At 45.4% G+C, this 19662-nt stretch overlaps 1 protein-coding gene and 1 long non-coding RNA gene across 7 annotated transcripts in view; one reads left to right on the forward strand and one right to left on the reverse strand.

Moving 5' to 3' along the window:
* LOC118976193 (uncharacterized) overlaps positions 1 to 18087 on the forward strand; it is a 57693-nt gene extending 39606 nt beyond the window's left edge. Inside the window, exon 3 of one of the 2 annotated variants that reach the window (XR_005064209.1) lies at positions 17647 to 18087. This is a non-coding gene — a long non-coding RNA (uncharacterized LOC118976193). Of the gene's footprint in view, positions 1 to 3601; positions 3981 to 17646 lie in introns of those variants that run through there. The other variant, XR_005064208.1, reaches the window with a different exon arrangement.
* Positions 1 to 19662, reverse strand: part of KIF9 (kinesin family member 9) — a 43799-nt gene that overhangs the window by 22267 nt on the left and 1870 nt on the right. For all 5 annotated transcript variants that reach the window (XM_037030569.1, XM_037030568.1, XM_037030570.1 and 2 more), the window contains 6 exons: positions 17549 to 17646; positions 13516 to 13681; positions 11388 to 11494; positions 8982 to 9206; positions 1132 to 1215; positions 933 to 1025 (listed from right to left, as the gene is read on the reverse strand). In XM_037030569.1, the coding sequence (XP_036886464.1) occupies positions 933 to 1025; positions 1132 to 1215; positions 8982 to 9206; positions 11388 to 11494; positions 13516 to 13681; positions 17549 to 17646 (773 nt within the window). The remainder of the gene's footprint in view (positions 1 to 932; positions 1026 to 1131; positions 1216 to 8981; positions 9207 to 11387; positions 11495 to 13515; positions 13682 to 17548; positions 17647 to 19662) is intronic.

Below are 19662 nucleotides of genomic sequence, written 5' to 3' on the forward strand. Positions count from 1 at the left end.
TAATAATGCTCACAGGAACCCTCACACACACACTCATGAATGCTTGTGTGAATATGAATACTACACGAATATTCATATAAATACTCACTTAAGATTCACACTAATATAAATATTTTATATTCATGCTTGAGCAAATAATCCTGTGAGCATTTATGTGACTATAAACTCACATGAATACATAAGAGTACTCATGTGTTTTTCCACTTGGGTATTTTAACTTATCTTTTAAAGTTGCATACGTTAATTTACAATGTTTGAAATTGGAATTTTAATGAATTCAATCATAATACTGCTTCATACATAAAAGTCAAAAAGACTTTAATATATATTACCTTGTTAATTACCATAATTCTAAGTTTAAATAGGGGGATAACTTATTATCCAAACAGAGGCTAAAAGATTGATTATAACTTATAATAGGACTAAAATTAGAAACCATATCCTACTGCCCTCAGTCTAAGAAACTTTTTTTTATTTGTCAATTACAGTTGATATCCAATATTATTTTAATTTAGCTTTAGGCATATACTCTTATAAATACTTATACTAGTACTCACACTCACATGAATATTTATTTGAGATGAAACACTACTGTGAACACTCACACGCACAAACAGAGAAATGCTGATCACCAGCATGGAGTATTTACTGAGCAGTTACTGAGTGCCAGGCACCTTGCTAAGAATTTAGGGGCCATGATCTCATTTACACTTTCGTACAAAAATCCTGGCTGGTAGGAACTGCCTCTGCGAATTCTGTCCGTCTGGCTCCTCAGGGTCAAGCCCACATGCATGGGCCATGATGCCAGAAATGGGGCCGTGGCTTGTTAAGAAGGAACCCCTTGCTCCAACCCTGCCGCCCCACCCCCCACCACACACACACACCCACACACACACACACCCACACACACACACACCCACACACACTCTTACCCGAGACTTCCCCAGCCTTTCCGAACCTGCTAGATCCACCAAGTTAATTTTGGAAGTGATGTACTTTTCATCTGATAAGGTCCGTGAATGGGCCTATGAAACATCCAAACAGAGATTACACTGAAGCCTTACAGGAAGAAGCTAAAGGACCCTCAGAACAGACCGCCATGCCCAGGCCATGCAAAGAACTGGCACTGACCTCCACGTAGATAGTGAAAATGCAGTGTGACCTGGATGAGTTTTTGTTCATCGTGTGGGAGGCTATAATCCTGTTGGTTTCTCCCTGAAGAGGAGGAAAATTGTGAACAACATTTTGAAAAATTTAAATAGCAAGGTAGATGGGTCGTTTTAACTATCCTGACAGCTATACAAGTGATCTCATTATCCTTTTGGTTAGCTGGGCCTTCCCGGAAAATCCCATTTGTAAACTAATAGAATAGGAGACATACTGGAGTCCAGACCCATACTCACACCCACTGCCAGGGATGTGTGAATTTGTAGCTTTCTGAAAAGCAAAATGGCAAGAAAAATGAAGTGGCTTCAAAATGTTCACACATATTGAACTGTAATCAACCTACATATCCAACCAGTAGGGAACGACCTATCTGTACAGTGGACGCTATGCAGGCAGAACATGCTGGCAAATGGTTTTTAGCAACTGTGAGGCAGACTCCAAAATCATACAGCAAACTGCCTTGGACACCACATTAAAAGGATCATATACCACGACCAAGTGGGATTTACCCCGAGACGCAAGAACAGTTTAACACCAGCAAATTGATCCAGGTGACGCACCACGTCACCAGGACGAAGGACAACACCCAATGACGGTGCAGTGTGAGGACGGCAAAAGCACTTGCAGAGGAAAGAATAAACAGATACCGCCACCAAGATGTTCATAACAGCCACTTGGCCGGGTTTATAGGTCATTTTTCTTTTTTATACAGGTCTGTTCTTCCATTTTATTTTTTTACAGTGAACATATGCTACTTTTAAAGTTCTGGGGGGAAAATCAGTAATTGGTATCTTTGAAGGGACAGCAGGCCCTTGCTTCTAATTCACAGGATTGGACCCTCTGGCCAGAATACATTTAAAAGGAGGAGTGGGGGAAATGGCTGTTCTTAGAGGAAAAAAGGGCCCCTCAGAAAGGCTATGTATGGATAAGCCCGAAGCAGTGATGCCAGGGCCCCCTGGAGAGAGTGGAGCACCCAAAGAGGAGGGGAAGTCCTGGGCCCCGGGCTGTGGAGCAGGCCTGGCTGGCCCCCGTGGCTCTATCTCTACAGGCTTCTCTCTGTAAACCGGTCCTACAGATACAGTGACATTCATAGAGAGTGTAAGGCGTCACTTCACCTTCATCGTTTGGCCCCCTTTCTGAAATGTCCTCTTCCCAGCCCTTCTGGTACCTACTAACCAACCCCTGAAAGCTTGAGAAGCGCCCTTTCCTCCATGAAGAGTCCTTTGCCAACCGCCCCCACCCTGCCCCACCCATCCAGGAGCCTGTCACCCCGGGAACACAGATCCCACTGTGTGTCCTGGTCGCCACAGGTTCTCCCTCTCCCTTCTCCACCCCATAGTGAGCTTCTTTTTTTTCTGTGGTATTTGTTTTCAATTTTATTTAGTTTTAGAGAGGGGAAGGGAGGGAGAAAGAAAGGGAGAGAAACATCGATGTGTGGTTGCCTCTCACGTGTCCCCTACTGGGGACCTAGCCTGAAACCAAGGCATGTTACCTGACTAAGAATCGAACCAGCAACTCTTTGCTTCACAGCCAACACTCAATCCACTGAACCACACCAGCCAAGGATCATAATCAGCTTCTTTGGGCCTCAAAATTGTCCTTCCACCATCAGAGCTCAGCAAAGATTCAGCCCTAGAAGGCATCAGGGTTTGAGGAATTATTGCTGCTAACAAAACGCCTGGTTCCGTTCTGAATACGAGTGCTAAAGAAACCAAAAGCCATGCCACTGAACGACATCCACTGAGCACTGGGCACACACAGGGCCCAGGAGTGGATGCTCCAAATGCCTGGCCTCGATCAGCGCGGCTGCCACGGAAACCCGTGTGGAGGTTCCTCCAAAAGGGAAAGCTTGAACCATCATGGGACCCAGCAATTCCACCTCCGGGTACTTATAACATAAAACAGCCATGACACACAAGGCACAGCAACGGTGACTACAGTTAAAGGTACCATACTGCATATCTGACAGTTGCTAAGAGAGCAGATTTTAAAAGTTCTCATCACAAGGAAAGAAGTTGGAACTATGTGTGGGGACAGATATTAACTAGACTTATTGTGGTTGTCACTTTGCAATATGTACAAACATCAAATTGTCACGCCGTACACCTAAGCCATATAATGTTATATGCCAGTTATACCTCAGTGTAAAAAAAAAGGAAAAGAAACAATGCCTGATCCCATCCCAGCCTCATAACAACCTTTTGGGAAGAGGTACTATCTGTGTCTCCACTTTTATAGAAGAGCAAGTTGGAGTTTGATGAGATTAATAACTTGCTCAAGAGGAAGTCTTCGTAGTTTGAAAGAAATCCTGTTCCAAGTCCCATACCTTTTGTACTGTATCTCAGCCACAATACAGTGGACTAAGTATTCAGAAATCCTGCTATAGCAAAATGCCTACAGAAAGAATATTTAAATTTTCCTTTTTTTTTTCCAGAAAGGGAAAGGGAGGGAGAAGAGAAGGAGAGAAGTATCGCTATGAGAGAGAAACATTGCCTCTCATACATGCCTCAACCACAGACCGCACCTGCAGCCTAAGAAGCACATGCCCCAACTGGGAACTGAACCAGCGACAGTTCGCTCTGTGGGATGATGCCCAGCCAACTCTGAATGCACGACTGAGACTACAAGAAAGTAGGGGAAGTGCCCAGTGGCCAGCCACAAAGCAGGAGGTGGAATCCGCAAACTGTAGGCAAGAACCAAAGCTCTTACCGCCCTGAGAACACCTGCAGACTGCCTTGTGCAGGTCCGTGCTGGATTTCTGGGCATTCCTCTGAGCAATGAAATTAAGTTATAAAGATAACAGAGAAAGAGAATATCTCCTTTTTCTAGCAGTGATTTGCTCTTCCCATTCTACTAGCGGTAGACCTGGAGCCACTGTGTCCTCCCCTGACTCCTTCCATTCCCCACCCACCCCCAAGCCATGTGTTCCCTTTCAAAGGGTGATAAAAATCTTTCTTTCTCCTCCAGAAGCCAAATGCTTACATTCCAGGGTAGAGACCTTCCCCGAGAGAAGATCTGCTTACAAACAAAAGCAATGCCTCTCTCCTTCTCCGTACCTGCCAACCCCACCCCACCCCCAAATCTCTCTACATGCACAGAGGGGAAGAGGACTTGAGTACCAGCTCCTGTATAAGAGATTCATAACTCTGGAATTCCTTCCCAGTAATGCAGACACCCTCCCCATCTCGCCCCCTCTGTAAACACACATGACAGGTGCTCTTACTGTGTTGCTCTGTGACAGACTGGGGTGGAGGAAGCTGTGCTACAACATTACTGAAGCCACTATTACCCCTGTGAGGCTCGGAGTACTGCAGCCCTGATTTCTGATGCACTGGCCTGGTGTGTGTGTGTGTGTATGTGTGTGTGTGTACACACACACTTGTGGCAAAGACCCTTCACAGTTTGGGTCTTACTTAGCACCTTGTAATCCAAGCAAGCTGGTGAAGTCAGAAAAAGCGTTGGGTCTGCCCAAGGAGGTGTCTGTTACCCTCTGTCCCTGAGTCTATGCCCTTTGGCAAAAGGGAAATAGAGGGAATCTGCTGCAGAAAGTGGAGAGCAAGGAAACTATTTCAGCACGGGGACTGTCTATGAATAGAAGGGGTGAAATAGTGTCTCCAAGCATTCACACTCACAGCTTCCGCTGAAAATGAGATTGGGCCTAAGTAGCACTACTTATAGGTTCTGATACCTTTAAAACAACCATTTGATTTAAAAAGGCTGTGGATGGAAAAAGGAAAAGAAAACAAAAAATAAAGAATAAGCAAACAGACAAACAAACAGGCCCTGGATTGGTAATGATCCTTAGGCTCCTGAAAGGAAAAAAAAACTTCTCTGAAGTAAAATATTCTAAGCCCAAACAACAAAGACGACACACGAATAAAGCTCCAAGGAAGTAGAGCTCATAATCAAATCACAAGACACAGAGGAATGAGGCACTGTCAGCAAGAGTCAGTAGGACGACTATCTGCAGGACTGCAAAACTGCCCCCCAAGATGGTAAAGCACTGGAATTGTTAAATAAAGAATATAAAACAAGTATGCTTAAAAGCATTAAAGAAATAAAAGAGAATGAAAAACATGAAGAATGAATACAATTCTACAAAAATAACTAAGATTAAAAGAGGGCAAAATAAGCCCTGGCTGGTGTAGCTCAGTGAATTGAGTGCGGGCCTGCGAATCAGAGGATTGCAGTTCAATTCCCCGTCAGGGCACATGCTTGGGTTGCAGGCCAGTTCCTGGCAGGGGACACACAATACATTGTATGTCCCTGGCAGAGGCAACCATTCATTGATATTTCTCTCCCTCTCTCCTTCCCTTCCCCACTAAAGATAAATAAATAAAATCTTAAAAAAAAAAGAGGGCAGTTCTCGGCCTCCGTAGCTGCGGGAGCCAGTCCCTCACAGGATTTCCACCAAGATGGAGGCATAGGTGGAAACACTGTGCCTTCTCCCACAACCAAGTTTGAATACAACAAAGGTTTGGAGAACAAAGACACAGCCAAAGAACAGAAAATTGAATTATACGGAAGTCCCACAACAACGAACCGTTCAACCAGGATGGTAAGAGGGGTGGAGCCAGCAGCAGAGCAGGGTCGGGCAGGAAGGATCCTCAGACCTAGGCGCGCAGGCAGCCCGGAACCAGTCGGGGTGTGGGGCAGACTGACTGAGGTCGCACATTTGAGCACAGTGAGACGGACCACGCAGGCCCCAGGGGGCAAACCCAGTGGTGGAGGGCTGATGGTGGTAGCACACTCATGTGCAGTGGGACGAAACACGCGGGCCATGGTGACGGTGGCAGCTGCCACACCTGTGGGGGCCGCAGGGGGGAGGCGGCAGACGGGATGCCATTGCTCCTCTCTGACCCCGCCCCCACATACAACATCACAACCCAGCGACTTAGTTGCCCTGCTCTGGTGAACACCTAGGGCTCCGATCCTGCTACAGAACAGGCACAAACAGCCCAAAAGATGGCCCAAGAAGAACTCAAAGTCCCAGAGCCAATAACTCTAAGTGACCAAGAGATTGCCAGCCTCTCAGAAGCACAGTTCAAGACACTATTTATCAGGATCCTCACAGAACTGGTTGATTATAGTCACAAATTAGAGGAACATATGAAAGCTAAACTAATTGAAATGAAGGGAGATGTCCAGGAAACCAAGAGCGATGGAAAGGAAACTGGGACTCAGATCAATGGAATGGACCAAAAGGAAGAACAAAACAACCCACCAGAAAGGAATGAAGAAATGAGAATTCAAAAAAATGAGGAGAGGCTTAGGAACCTCCAGGACATCTTTAAACGTTCCAACATCCGGATTATAGGGGTACCAGAAGGGGGAAAGAAACAGCCACGAGTGGAAAACTTATTTGAACAAATAATAAAGGAGAACTTCCCCAGTCTGGCAAAGGAAATAGACTTCCAGGAAATCCAGGAAGCTCAGAGAGTGCCAAAGAAGTTGGACCCAAGAAGGAACACACCAAGGCACATCATAATTACATTAGCCAAGACTAAAATGAAGGAGAGAATCCTAGAAGCAGCAAGGGATAAGGGGACAGTCACCTACAAAGGAGTACCCATCAGACTGTCAGCGGATTTCTCAAAAGAGACCTTACAGGCAAGAAGGGGCTGGAAAGAAGTATTCCAAGTCATGAAATCCAAAGACCTACAGCCAAGATTGCTTTATCCAGCAAAACTTTCATTTAGAATGGAAGGACAGATAAAGTGCTTCTCAGATAAGGTCAAGTTCAAGGAGTTCGTCATCACCAAGCCCTTATTATATGAAATGCTAAAGGGACTTATATAAGAAAAAGAAGATGAAAAATATGAACAGTGAAAGGACAGCAAACTCACAGTTATTAACAACCACACCTAAAACAAAAGCAAACCAAGAGGACAGCTAGATCAGGAGTGGAACCATAGAAATGAAGAACACATGGAGGGTTAGCAACAGGGGAGTGGGAGGAGGAGAAGGGGGGAGAAGGTACAGAAAATAGCATAGACAGTAGGTAGAAAATAGATAGGGGGGAGGGCAAGAATAGTAGGGGAAATAAAGAATCTAAAGAACTTGAGACACGTGGTTTTAACTAAGGGGGGGAGAATGGTGGGGTAGGGAGTGTGCGGGTGGAGGGGAATGAAGGGGGGGAATAGAACAACTGTAATGGTATAATCAATAAAATATACATATAAAAAAAGAGGGCAAAATAGAACTTTTGGAAATAAAAAATATAATACTTGAAATGAAAGAGATGGCCCTGACTGGTGTGGCTCAGTGGATTGAATGCTGGCCTGGGAACCAAAGTGATTGCTGGGTCAATTCCCAGTCAGGGCACATGGCTGGGTTGTGGGCCAGGTCCCCAGTGGGGGCATGCAAGAGGCAACCACACATTGATGTTTCTCTCCCTCTCTTTCCTCCTCCCTTCCCCTCTCTCTAAAAATAAATAAATAAAATCTTAAAAAAAAAGAAATCAAAAGAGATGATTAGATACTAATCTGCAGAAGAGAGAATTAGGAAAGTAGAAAATAAATCTAAAGATATTATTGTTCCAGTTTCTGGTCCCACATGTAAGAAGCTAGGGAGTTACCACTTCATCTAACAACAAGTAAAAGGCTGAGCACACTGAACAAGCCACAGCCTTTCCTACATCTGTAAGAGAAGTGAGGTCACAGGAAATCACTGCCCTCAAAACTGGAGAGACAGACAGGAAGATACGCTTTCACTTTTGGTGGGTGGATTTCTAGGAGGAGAATCACTAGGTCCTATAGATAAAATTAATGTTTAACTTTTTAAAAATTTTATTCATTTTAATTGTTGTTCAAGTACAGTTTTCTGTCTTTTACTCCCTTCCCCAATGTTTAACTTTTTAGTAAACTGCCAAAGTGGCTGCACCATTTTACACTTCACCAGCAATGTATGAAAGTTCCAACCAATATAGCTTTTTTTTTTTAAAGGGTTCCTTTTTTTTAAAAAAAGGGTTCCTTTTTTTTAGATTTTATTTATTTATCTTTAGAGGGGAAGGGAAGAAGAGAAGAAGAGAAATATCAATGTATGGTTGCCTCTCATGAGTCCCCTGCTGGGAACTGGCCTGCAACCCAGGCATGTGCCCTGACTGGGAATCGAACCAAGATCCTCTGCTTCGCAGGCCCGCGGCTCAATCCACAGAGCTACACCAGCCAGGGCCAATATAGCTTTTAAAAAAGAATAACATACACTGTGGAATCTTTAAATTAATTTTTAAAACCTTTTATATACTAAGAACATTAATCCTTACTTTCTCTCCTACAAAGGCCCAGGATTTAATGTTAAGTGGGTGGGGAGGGCAATTTCAACTATGTAAAGAAAAACTGCACAGGAAAAAAGACTAGAAGGAAGTAAGCCAAAATATACATTATTGCCATATGTAGAAAGCAAATAAATGAACTTTTTATTCTCTTTTTTCTTTTTTAAGAATATTTTATTTATTTATTTTTAGAGAGAGGGGAAGAGAAGGAGATACAGTGGGAGAGAAGCATCAATGTGTGGTTGCCTCTCATGTGTCCCCTACTGGGGGCCTGGCCTGCAACCCAGGCAGGTGCCCTGACTGGGAATCGAACTGGCGACCCTTTGCCTCACAGGCCTGTGCTCAATCCACTGAGCTACACCAGCCAGGGCTCCTTTTTTTTCAATACTAGCTAAAATTGCTAAATGAGTATATTTTCATTCCGATTATCAAAGTAAAAAAAATAAGAAGGGAGGAAAAAAACGAAAGAAAGGAAGGGAGGATGAAAAACGGGGAGGGAAGGTGGGGGCAAAGAAAAAACCCTTAGATTTGATCATCTCACCTCGAAAAGGAGGCTGAACGCATCCTCTTCCTGACCTGTGAGGTGGACCGACAGGCCTTTAATAAAGACCCCTTGAGGGTTTTCCACGATGGTCACAGGAGTGACAGAGGGTCCGACATAGGGCAGAGTGGACAGGAGATCAAACAGGCTCTCATTATAGATTTCCAGGTAAGAAACACGCACAGTGACGGCATGCGTGGGGCGTTCCTCGATCATCCTGAAAACCTAGATGAGAGATTGGGGACAGTGGTCACCAAGCGCAGAAACGCCATGACCAGCTAGTGTTAGGGGAGTCCTGACCTCAGGAGGGGACATTAAGAAGTATGTTCCTTGTCCTAAAAGGATTTACAGTCTAGCTGATATGACAGTCATCAGCAACAATCATTAAAATACTTAGTCCGTTGGGTGACATTTATTAGCATTTTGTTTTTGTGAGGCCTGACTTACAGATTGGTTCACACTTGTACAATTCCGAGAAGTAGAGGCATAAAGAATAGAAAAAAACTATGGAGTGATGACCTCTCGTTTTATGGGGTCTCCCTAGATATAAGCCTCTTTCACATCCATCATTTTTTAAGGCTTTATTTATTCATTGCTTTTAGAGAGAGGGGAAGAGAGGGAGAAAGAGAGGGACAGAAATATCAATGTGAGATACATCGATTGGTTGCCTCTTGCTAGGCCCCAACTGGGGACCTGGCCTACAACCCATGTGCCCTGACCAGTGAGTGACCTATCCACTCACAGGCTGTCGCTCAGTCCACTGATCCACACCATTTAGGGCTCACATGCGTGACTTCATTCCATCCACTTAATTCCCTGTGACTGAAGCAGGGCAGGGCAATGCTCCATGTGGGAAGAAGCTCCATGCAATAATATGATTTGTCTATGGTCACTGAGCTAGTAAGGGAAGAAGAAAAGCCGGAACTCAGCTTTCTCAACTCCTAATTCTCTCCCTAGTACTTATCAGCAGGTCCTTTGACTTTGAACTGGTCCTGTCCCCTCTCTGGACCTTAATTTTCTTATCTGTCCAATGGGGAGTTGGGCTCCTTAATCCTTGAAGGCTGGTTTTCCCCTAACAGCCTCCATCTGTGCGGTCCAACGTGGCAGACACCAGCTAGTAGTGGCTGCTGAGCCCTCACAATGTGGCTAGTGCAAATGAGGTGAATTTTACATTTTATTTAATTTCAATGAACTGACTTTGAAATGTAAAAACTGATACTAACTGAAGCCAGTTATTGGTAAACCTTTAAGTATGTTTGGGACAACTTGGGTTTGTAAATCTACTTTTTCAATTGTAAATTTTATGAAATCTAAATGCAGATCAAGTATTTATGATGGGTATTTAGTATCTAAAATTGAAATGCGCTGTGAGTGTGAAATACACACCAGATTTCAAACACTCAGTATGAGAAAAGAATGTAAAATAATCTCAGTAACTTTCATACTGATTACACATAGAAATGATATTTTCGATAGTCTTCTTTTTTTAATTTAATTATCATTCAAGCACAGTTTTGTCTTTTACTCCCATCCCAGCCCATATTTTGGATATTCTGAGTTAAACAAAATATATAACTAAAATTAATGTCACCCGTTTTACTTTTCTGAAACGTGACTCCTGGCAAACTCAAAACTGCGTGTGTACGTGGCTCGCATTACATTCTGTTGGGCAGCAGTGGGCTAGACCGCTGCCATCTAAGATCCTGAGGGGCCGAAGCTTGGACGGTGGGTTATCAAGGACATTGCTTCACATTCAGAGCATGGATGGTTTATACGCTGGAGGGACATCTACGCTTCGTACAGGACAGGGATTAAAACGCTCAAGATGCTTTTGGGGAAAAGTCCTTTGCCTCCTATCTCCAGGGGGTCCTCATAGAACCCAGGCTAGCAAACCCCAAAGGAGGACCCTTCCATCCTGTCTTCAGTCACACTTCCTGGACCCCCACCTCCACCCCCAGGCAGACTCAGTCCAGAGAGCTCATGTCCTGCTCTGTTGCCTCTCTTGGCTCTTTCGGGGGCTGTGGTGGTGGATGCCAGAGCTGGCCAGTGAGGAAGCTCTTCGAGGTCCGTATCCCTCATTAAAACCAGGAAGGAAGAGGATTCAGACCTCCAAATCCTCAGTTATAGGGTCACAGACCATCAGAGAAGCAAGAAGCCAGTCAGCATGCACTGCCCCCTCTTTCACGAATGAGGAAACAGGCTCCATGTGGGCCAGAGCCTAAAACCTGAACTCCCAGTTTCCTGAGGCCTCTGACAGGCTGACCCCCACCGTGTGCATCCTGTTGACCTTGAAGGCTGCAACTGCTCTGCAGCTTGACCCCACTGTCTCCAATGGCTGGCGTGTGGTTAGCCACATCTAGATAGAGGGGACTTGTATGGCATCCCACCCACAGGCCCACTCTCTACCTGCTGCAGGGCGCGAGGGAGGATCCCCCGGTGCTGGTAATTCTCGGTTGCCCCTGTCATGGTGTATGTCTTGCCAGCTCCCGTCTGCCCATAACACATGATGGTGCCTGCAAACATTTCAAAACATGACTTGGTGACACACAGGAAAAGAGCTCCATGGATAGTTCTCCCATCCCCTGGCACACCCAGTGCCAGCCAGGACCCTGGCGTGAATCAGAGGCAGCCAAAGAAAACAGGAATTCCTGCCACAGAGGGTGGGTGGGCAGGGAAATAGGGACGTAAACAGCCAAAACACACACAGCTGCTCTGAATCCACAGTCCATACACTGCTCTGCTGGTCCCTCTATCAGGAAAGAGCGGATCTGGCCCCAGAGCTTCTGAGGAGAGCAGGGAATCCCAGGGAGCAGAGGACTTGGGAATTTTCCTAGAAAGGTGAAGAGAGAGAAGAGCATTTAGCTCCAGCCCTTCTTTAGAAAGGTCACAAACGGCCAGGGCTCAGGGCTAGGCCTTCCTGTGGGGCTGGCCAGGCAGAAGGCAAGAAGGGCTTTCAAAATTCCCCCAAAGAGACAGGAGTGGGAAGGCATTTTCTGTACATGGTGAGAATTCTCTGTAGACTGAGAGTCCCCGCAGGACCAGACAGGCCTGCTAGTAGGTCCCATGCCATTTCCAGAAACAGACCACCATGACTAGGTCCTGATCTGGTGCCGCTGCCCTCTCTGGGAAGACTCTCACTGGCACCTCTCATGTCTGTTAGGGCTACCACCACCACCAGACTCCAGAACACAAACCACGCAGTCACCCTGGGCTTCGGTTCCCATCCACCTTCCCTCCCGGCGTGGGCAGCCTGAGCCGACCCCATCCCAAAGGCTGCTCCTGGTCATTGACACAGCAGACCTGCCAGGCAGTGCTGTGCCATGGAAATCGGTGTTTGCCCTGCCACGTGGACACTCCAGTTCCTGGGACTGGTAGGGGCTGTAATTCAGAGTCTGAGCTGGAAATCAGAACTATCCATTAACCCAACAGAAAAGTGCAGAAAGCAGTGAGTCACTTCAGCTGGGACTCAGAGCCCATTTGTGGTCCCCTGGCATCCAGGGCCCAAGGCTTTTAACCTCCCTGGGCTCTTAGTTCCTCCCTCTCTACTCCTCGGGCCCACAGCCCCTCGGGGTCCATGAGGCCCACACCTCTGTAATCACAGGGAGCAATCACAACATTTGAACATCTATCTACTGTCAAGGGACTTTTAAAGAGACCTAAAAGTAGCAGACAGTAACATCCTAGTCGGCAGCCACCAGAAGGGCAAAGTCAACAAACTGTGATATATTCTGAGGATTTTAAAATCTTTAAAAACGTAACAGAGGGAAAGGAGCAGGGTGGGAAGTAGAAGAGGGTAAAGGGTGGAGAGAAAAGGATTTTAAAACAATCTTACAGCCCTGGCTGGTGTAGCTCAGTGGATTGAGCGCAGGCCTTCAAACCAAAGGATAGAGGTTCGATTCCCAGTCAGGGCACCGGGTTGCAGGCCAGTTCCCAGCAGGGGACGCACAAGAAGCAACCACACATTGATATTTCTCTCCCTCTCCTTCCCTTCCCCTCTAAAGATAAATAAATAAAGTCTTTTAAAAAATCTTACACTGAACAGTTGGTAAAAATTTACTAATAAAGCTACTTTTAATTTGTTAAGAAATTAAACTCTATTCATGTTTCTAGTGGTGTTATTTATATATAATCCTACACTAGAATAGGAACAGTAGATCGTGCTGATAGGATGAATGGAAATTACTCCGAGCTGGTAGCCTGGAGAAAAATGTTTGAACTCCATCAAATTCACCTAAGGGCATTATCTTCAACACAAACATTTAAGACATTTGAAACGGGGTAACAGTAGAATCCCCATGACTGCTAGAGAGCCAGGGTCATTCCCATGAAGGTAGGGTCCAGGACACTGGGTCAAGCCTCGCCCACAATGTCACCAAGCAAATTATCAAGTGTGGAGACAGACAAATAAGCAAACAGAAGTTAGTAAGTGAGGTTATATTTTATTTTATTTTATTCACCGTTTAATACTTGTTATCTCTTCCTCCACAAGGGGTACCACAGGTTCTTAAGAAAAATAACTGATTAACTAAATTACCGTTATAGCCATCGAGGGCCTGAGAAACCACATCCTTCGCAACTGTCTCATATACCAAGTCCTGGGAGGCATCATGGAGAACTCCATCCAGCTTGAACGACCAGTCTGTCTGCTGGTTATTGACAACTCCTCTCCTAGTGTCTTTTTTAAAGTGAATGTCAATGGTCTAGGAAGAGAGGGAGATAAGTTACTATTTGTTAGGAAACGCGGACAAAAACCACCGCTGGCTGAGGCCTGGTCTGGAGGAAACAGAGGAGGTAAGCTGTAGGAAGAACAGGTCTGGGTTGGTAACCTGGATGACTTCTTTGGGACAGGAGAAGGAGGCCCTGCAGGGAGGCCACACAACCCTTAAGCTGGGAGGGTGAGGAGACGGAGCACTTCAGTTTTGGTACCCTTCCCCCAAGTTCACAGGACGATGTCTTGGTTCCCTGACCTGTGACATGGGGTCAAGCACACTTGCCATGTTTTCATTAAACCAGCCTTCGACACATTCAGTAAGCACAGGGAGGCCTCGGATCAGGCCAGAGAGAACAACGGGCTTGGTGAGGAGTCTGGGCTTGCGCAGGGCTCTGTCGCTCTTCCCCGGTCACTGGCAGGGAGGCCTCCCTCAGTGTCCTGCCGAGCACCTGCTCCCACCGACACGCCATGGCCCGTGTGAGTAATGATGGAATAACAGTGACAGAACAGACTCTGGTCTGGTCAGGCGGAGTTACTCCCCAGTACTAGAGTAAACTAGGGGTGGCTACCTACTTATAATCAGCTGATTTTTAGATGAAAAGATTTCTAAAACTATATTTTTAGATTTTTAGATCGCTCCATTGCAAGCTGCTGTGGCAGTGGCTGGGGTAAGAACACCTGGGTTAGGTCAATGGTAGACTCCCATCTTCGCAATGGGGACTCCCGACGCAGACAGACTCCCTTGGGAATCTTATACTCGCTGCCTTCATCCAGGAGCCACGATGTGGCCACACACAGAAAAACTAAGAACTACAGAGGCTTGGTCCTCTCCCACATGCAACTGCCCCGTGCTTCTGTGTTCACTGAAACTACAGCCAGCGGGGTGCACCCCACAGTTCTGTGCACCTCACAGAACGTTTTTCCATCTGCTAGGACTTTTGAAGCGTGGGCCGTTTGCCCTCGAACTCTTCCCTTAGGGAATGTCTCGATGTTGCCCACAGTAGATCCACAAATGTTTGCTGAATGAAAACATCCAACACGCTAGCTAACGCTGCCCCAAGCCTGTCACAGTCTTCAGAAAGGTTCTCAGGCCAGTGGTGAGGACATGAGGACGGGTAAGAACAAATCTTCCCAGGTCTCTCAAATACGAGTTCCTCCGCTGAGCCGGTAAGTTTAACAGTAATCGCCCTAAGGCACTCTTATGGCGCCCTTCCCGGAAGATGATGTAACAGAAGACCCGATCAAATGTCGGTTTTTCTGTGTCAGACACAAGAATAAACTTATTCATCAAAAGACAATTAAAAATGGGGATTTCGTGGGTTTCGTCCTCAACAGCACCGCAGGGGAATGGATTGGACTTGGTGGACTCCAGAGTCCACCTGGACTTTTACCAATGCTGTCTTGGTCCTTAAACGACTGTCTGGGCCCTGGCTGGTGTGGCTCAGTGGATTGAGCACAGGCCTGCGAACTGACAGGTTGTGGATTGGATTCCCAGTCAGGGCACGTGCCTGCGTTGCAGCTATCTCTGGCTGGGGGCATATGGGAGGCAACTGATGGATGTTTCCCTCTCTTTTTCCCTCCCTTCCCTCTTTCTGAAAATATTTATTTATTTATTTATTTATTTATTTTTTAGAGAGGGAGAGAAACATCAGTGTGTGGTTGTCCCTCACATGCCCCACGCTGGGGACCTGGCTGAGGATTCCTGGTGCCCTAGACCAGGAATCGAACCAGCATCCCTTTGGTTTGCAGGTTGGTGCTTAATCCACTAAGCCATACATACCAGCCAGGGCAAATAAATAAAATCTTTCAAAAAAAAAAAAAAAAAGAAAGACTTCCGGCCAGGATGGAGGCATAGGTGGAAACACTGTGCCTCCTCACACAACCAAATTTAAAGACAACAAAGTTTTAGTAACAAAAACACAACCAAAGCACAGAAAATTGAACTGTACAGAAATACGACAACAACGAATCATTCAGCCAGACCAGTAAGAGGGGCGGAGCCAGTGGGTTGCACAGGAAAAGCAGCCGGACTGACCCAGGCGCGCAGGCAGCGGTTGGCAGATGCCAGGTGTGGGGTGGCAACGACTGGACCCAGTGAGGGCGCAGGGCGGCTGGCTGACCGAGGTCACACATTCCCACACAGATAAACCAGGCCAAGGAGTGAGCAGTGAGACAGACCACTCAGGCTAGGGCTCCAGCGACCGGAATTAAAGCCTAAAAGCACCAATTGGAAAAACTTTCGGGGTCAAGGTGCCGGGAGAAGCTCCCAGGCTCACAGAGAGTTTGTTGGAGAGACCCATAGGGTCCTGGAGGGTGCACAGGGCCACACACGCGGGAGCCGGCACCTTGCAAGCCAGGTTTGCTTGCAGGAAGCAGCAGAGGGGACCAAAATTCGAGAGATCATGGAACAAACGCCATTGCCCCTCTCTGACCCCACCCCCACATACAGCATCACAACCCAGCAACCTGGGTTGCTCCACCCTGGTGAACACCTAAGGCTCTGCCCCACATATGTAATAGGCGCAAACAGACCAAAACATTATGGCTCAAGCAGAGTAACAGCTCAAAGCCCCAGAGCCAATACTTCTAAGCGACCAAGAAATAGCCAACCTATCAGATGCACAGTTCAAAACACTGGTGATCAGGATGCTCACAGAACTGGTTGATTTTAATCACAAATTAGAGGAACAAATGAAGGCTAAACTAATTGAAATGAAGGGAAATGCACAGAAAATCAATAGTGATGAAAAGGAAACTGGGCCTCAAATCAAGGGAGTAGACCAGAAGGAAGAAAAAAATGACCAAACAGAAAAGAATGAAGAAACAAGAATTCAAAAAAATGAGGAGAGGCTTAGGAACCTCCAGGACATCTTTAAACGTTCCAACATCCGAATTATAGGGGTACCAGAAGGGGAACAGGAAGAGCAACAAGTGGAAAACTTATTTGAACAAATAATAAAGAAGAACTTCCCCAATCTGGCAAAGGAAATAGACTTCCAGGAAATCCAGGAAGCTCAGAGAGTGCCAAAGAAGTTGGACCCAAGAAGGAACATACCAAGGCACATCACCATTACATTAGCCAAGACTAAAATGAAGGAGAGAATCCTTCAAGAGATAAGGGGATAGTCACCTACAAAGGAGTTCTCATCAGACGGTCAGCGGATTTCTCAAAAGAGACCTTACAGGCAAGAAGGGGCTGGAAAGAAGTATTCCAAGTCATGAAATCCAAAGACCTACATCCAAGATTGCTCTATCCATCAAAGCTTTCATTTAGAATGGAAGGACAGATAAAGTGCTTCTCAGATAAGGTCAAGTTCAAGCAGTTCATCACCACCAAGCCCTTATTATATGAAATGCTAAAGGGACTTATCTAAGAAAAAGAAGATAAGACATATGAACAGTGAAAGGACAGCAAACTCACAGTTATTAACAACCATACCTAAAACAAAAGCAAACCAAGAGGACAGCTAGATCAGGATTGGAACCATAGAAATGGAGATCACATGGAGGGTTAGCAACAGGGGAGGGGGAGGAGGAGAAGGGAGGAGAAGGTACAGAGAATAAGTAGCATAGACGGTAGGTAAAAAATAGATAGGGGGGAGGGCAAGAATAGTAGGGGAATACAGAATCTAAAGAACTTGTGACACATGGACATAAACTAAAGGCAGGGCAGAATGGTGCGGGAGGGATTGTGCAGGGTGGAGGAGAATGAAGGGGGGGAAATGGGTCAACTGTAACAGCATACTCAATCAAATATATTAAATATTTTAAAAAAGGTTTTTTGGAGACAGTGACACTCTAGCAAGATGGGGGAGAGAGAGGCCCGGGTGGGTGAAGGCAAATGCATAGCACTTACTTTGTTGTCCTCTCCATATCTGATCATTTCATGAGCAAAGTCATCAGTGGGTTTGACACGGACAAACGCATGTACTTTTTTTTTTGTACTCATTCTAGCTAAAAAGAAGAAAATCGGAAAATTTTCAGTAGTCATCATCAAACAACGAGAGGGGAGGCATCATTCATTAAGCAGATGAGAAAGGAGTGCAGTACAGTCCATGACTTCCTGTCCCACCGGGAGCCAGTCTGCCTTTGTACCACTGCGCGTGCTGGTGCTCTGCCCACAGGACGCCGCCCAGCAAGTGCAGGCACTTAGCTACGTTACAGGTTGCCTCACCATCTTCCACCAGTGAGCCCCTCATCCGAGAGACTGAAATACAGGGCAAAGAGCGCTCCCTTTTGTGGCCTGACCTTGGCCAGGGTTTCCAGAAATGTTCTGCATCTGAGTCCACGAATGCTATGTCTCATTCATTACATTTTCCTTGGAAATACAATACTTATGTTGATGATCCTTAAAACTCATTCTCTTCTGCCCTGGCTGGTGTAGCTCAGTGGATTGAGTGTGGGCTGCAAATCAAAGGGTCGCTGGTTCAATTCCCAGTCGGGGCACATGCCTGGGTTGTGGGACAGGTCCCCAGTGGGGGCCACATGAGAGGCAACCACACACTGATGTTTCCCTCCCCCTCTTTCTCCTCTCTCTAAAAAGAAATGAATATAAAATTTAAAAAAACACCTAATTCTTTTCTTCATTAACATATCTTAGTTCCCATGCCGCTGGGAACTAAGTTCTGCAACTTGGTTCTCCTCCTTTGCCTCCATCAGATAAACTTTGGTGAGAAAACAGATTTCCTACAAGTATATTTAATCTAGCCCATCACCAAATATTATTTCTTCTCTGGTCATTCGTTGAGAGAAAAATCACTGACAGTCCCCTCCCTCCTCTTCCTCTCCTAAAACCTAACTATGTTCTCATAATTTTATTTCAGGCAGAAACATACATATATGTGTGTGTATTTTTTCATTCATACAATCACAAAGAATTACCATGGATAAGAAAATGCTAAAGTAAACATTTGATGTAGCTTCGCAGGGAAAAGGATGAATGAATGCTTATAGATGTAAGTGTCAGGGAGGCAATTTAGTTAAATGACCTTCCATTATGTAGAGCTGTCTTATAATGGAAAAGTCTTTTTCAAGGTAAGGACCATAAACAGTAAAACAAACTCAGGAGACAGTACAAAAGGGGAATGTTAACCTTTAACGATCAATCGCAAAGACCTTGTCCAAAGCATTACCATTTTAAAAAGCTGAACTGTACCCCCCACCCCCCCCCACCCCCCCGCCATGGTAACTGAGAAATATCATCATAGTCTCACTGTCAGAGTACACTAGGCCCTCTCCTGGCAGTGTCTGTGAAAAGTATTCAATGCTGACTAGACAGTAAGTTTTGGTTCTAGCCTCGACAGAGTGGTAGAATAACTGCATGATTTTTAATTGCTTTAAGGGGAACTTGAAACAGTCAGCTTTTTAGGTGCCTTTTATACACAGATGACAAAGGATTAACTATGGAGAGCTCTATGGAAAGCTAAGTAAAAACATATCTGAAGGGGACTAAATTGTAATGGAAAAAATATAATAAAGATTATATTTTTGAAAAACCGATCTGTAATTATCAATTGTATTAAATGTGGTTAAGTCATACTAGAAAAGATAAAGGTCTAGGAAAATATACAAAATAAGCTCATTGTTCAAAACTATTGGGAAAACTAACAGAATGCAATTTTAAATTATTGCAAGATTTTAAAAAAGATTTTATTTATATTTAGACAGAGGGGAAGGGAGAGAGAAAGAGAGGGAGAGAAACATCAATGTGTGGTTGCCTCTCCTATACCACCAACTGGGGACCCGGCCTACAACCCAGGTATGTGGCCTGACTGGAAACAAACCAGTGACCCTTTGGTTCACAGGCCAGCACTCAGTCCCCTGAGCCACACCAGCCAGGGCAATCCCAAGATTTTTAAATATATTCTAAATTTTCTAGTTTTATATATACATTTTTCTAAGACCAATCTAATGCTTTTTCTTTCCTTCTTTTTTCTTTTTAAAAATTAATTGAGCCCTGGATGGTGGGGG

The sequence above is a fragment of the Sturnira hondurensis genome, unplaced genomic scaffold, assembly GCF_014824575.4.
Source record: "Sturnira hondurensis isolate 20B ecotype Veracruz unplaced genomic scaffold, ASM1482457v3 Scaffold0020787, whole genome shotgun sequence".
NCBI classification, from domain to species: domain Eukaryota; kingdom Metazoa; phylum Chordata; class Mammalia; order Chiroptera; family Phyllostomidae; genus Sturnira; species Sturnira hondurensis.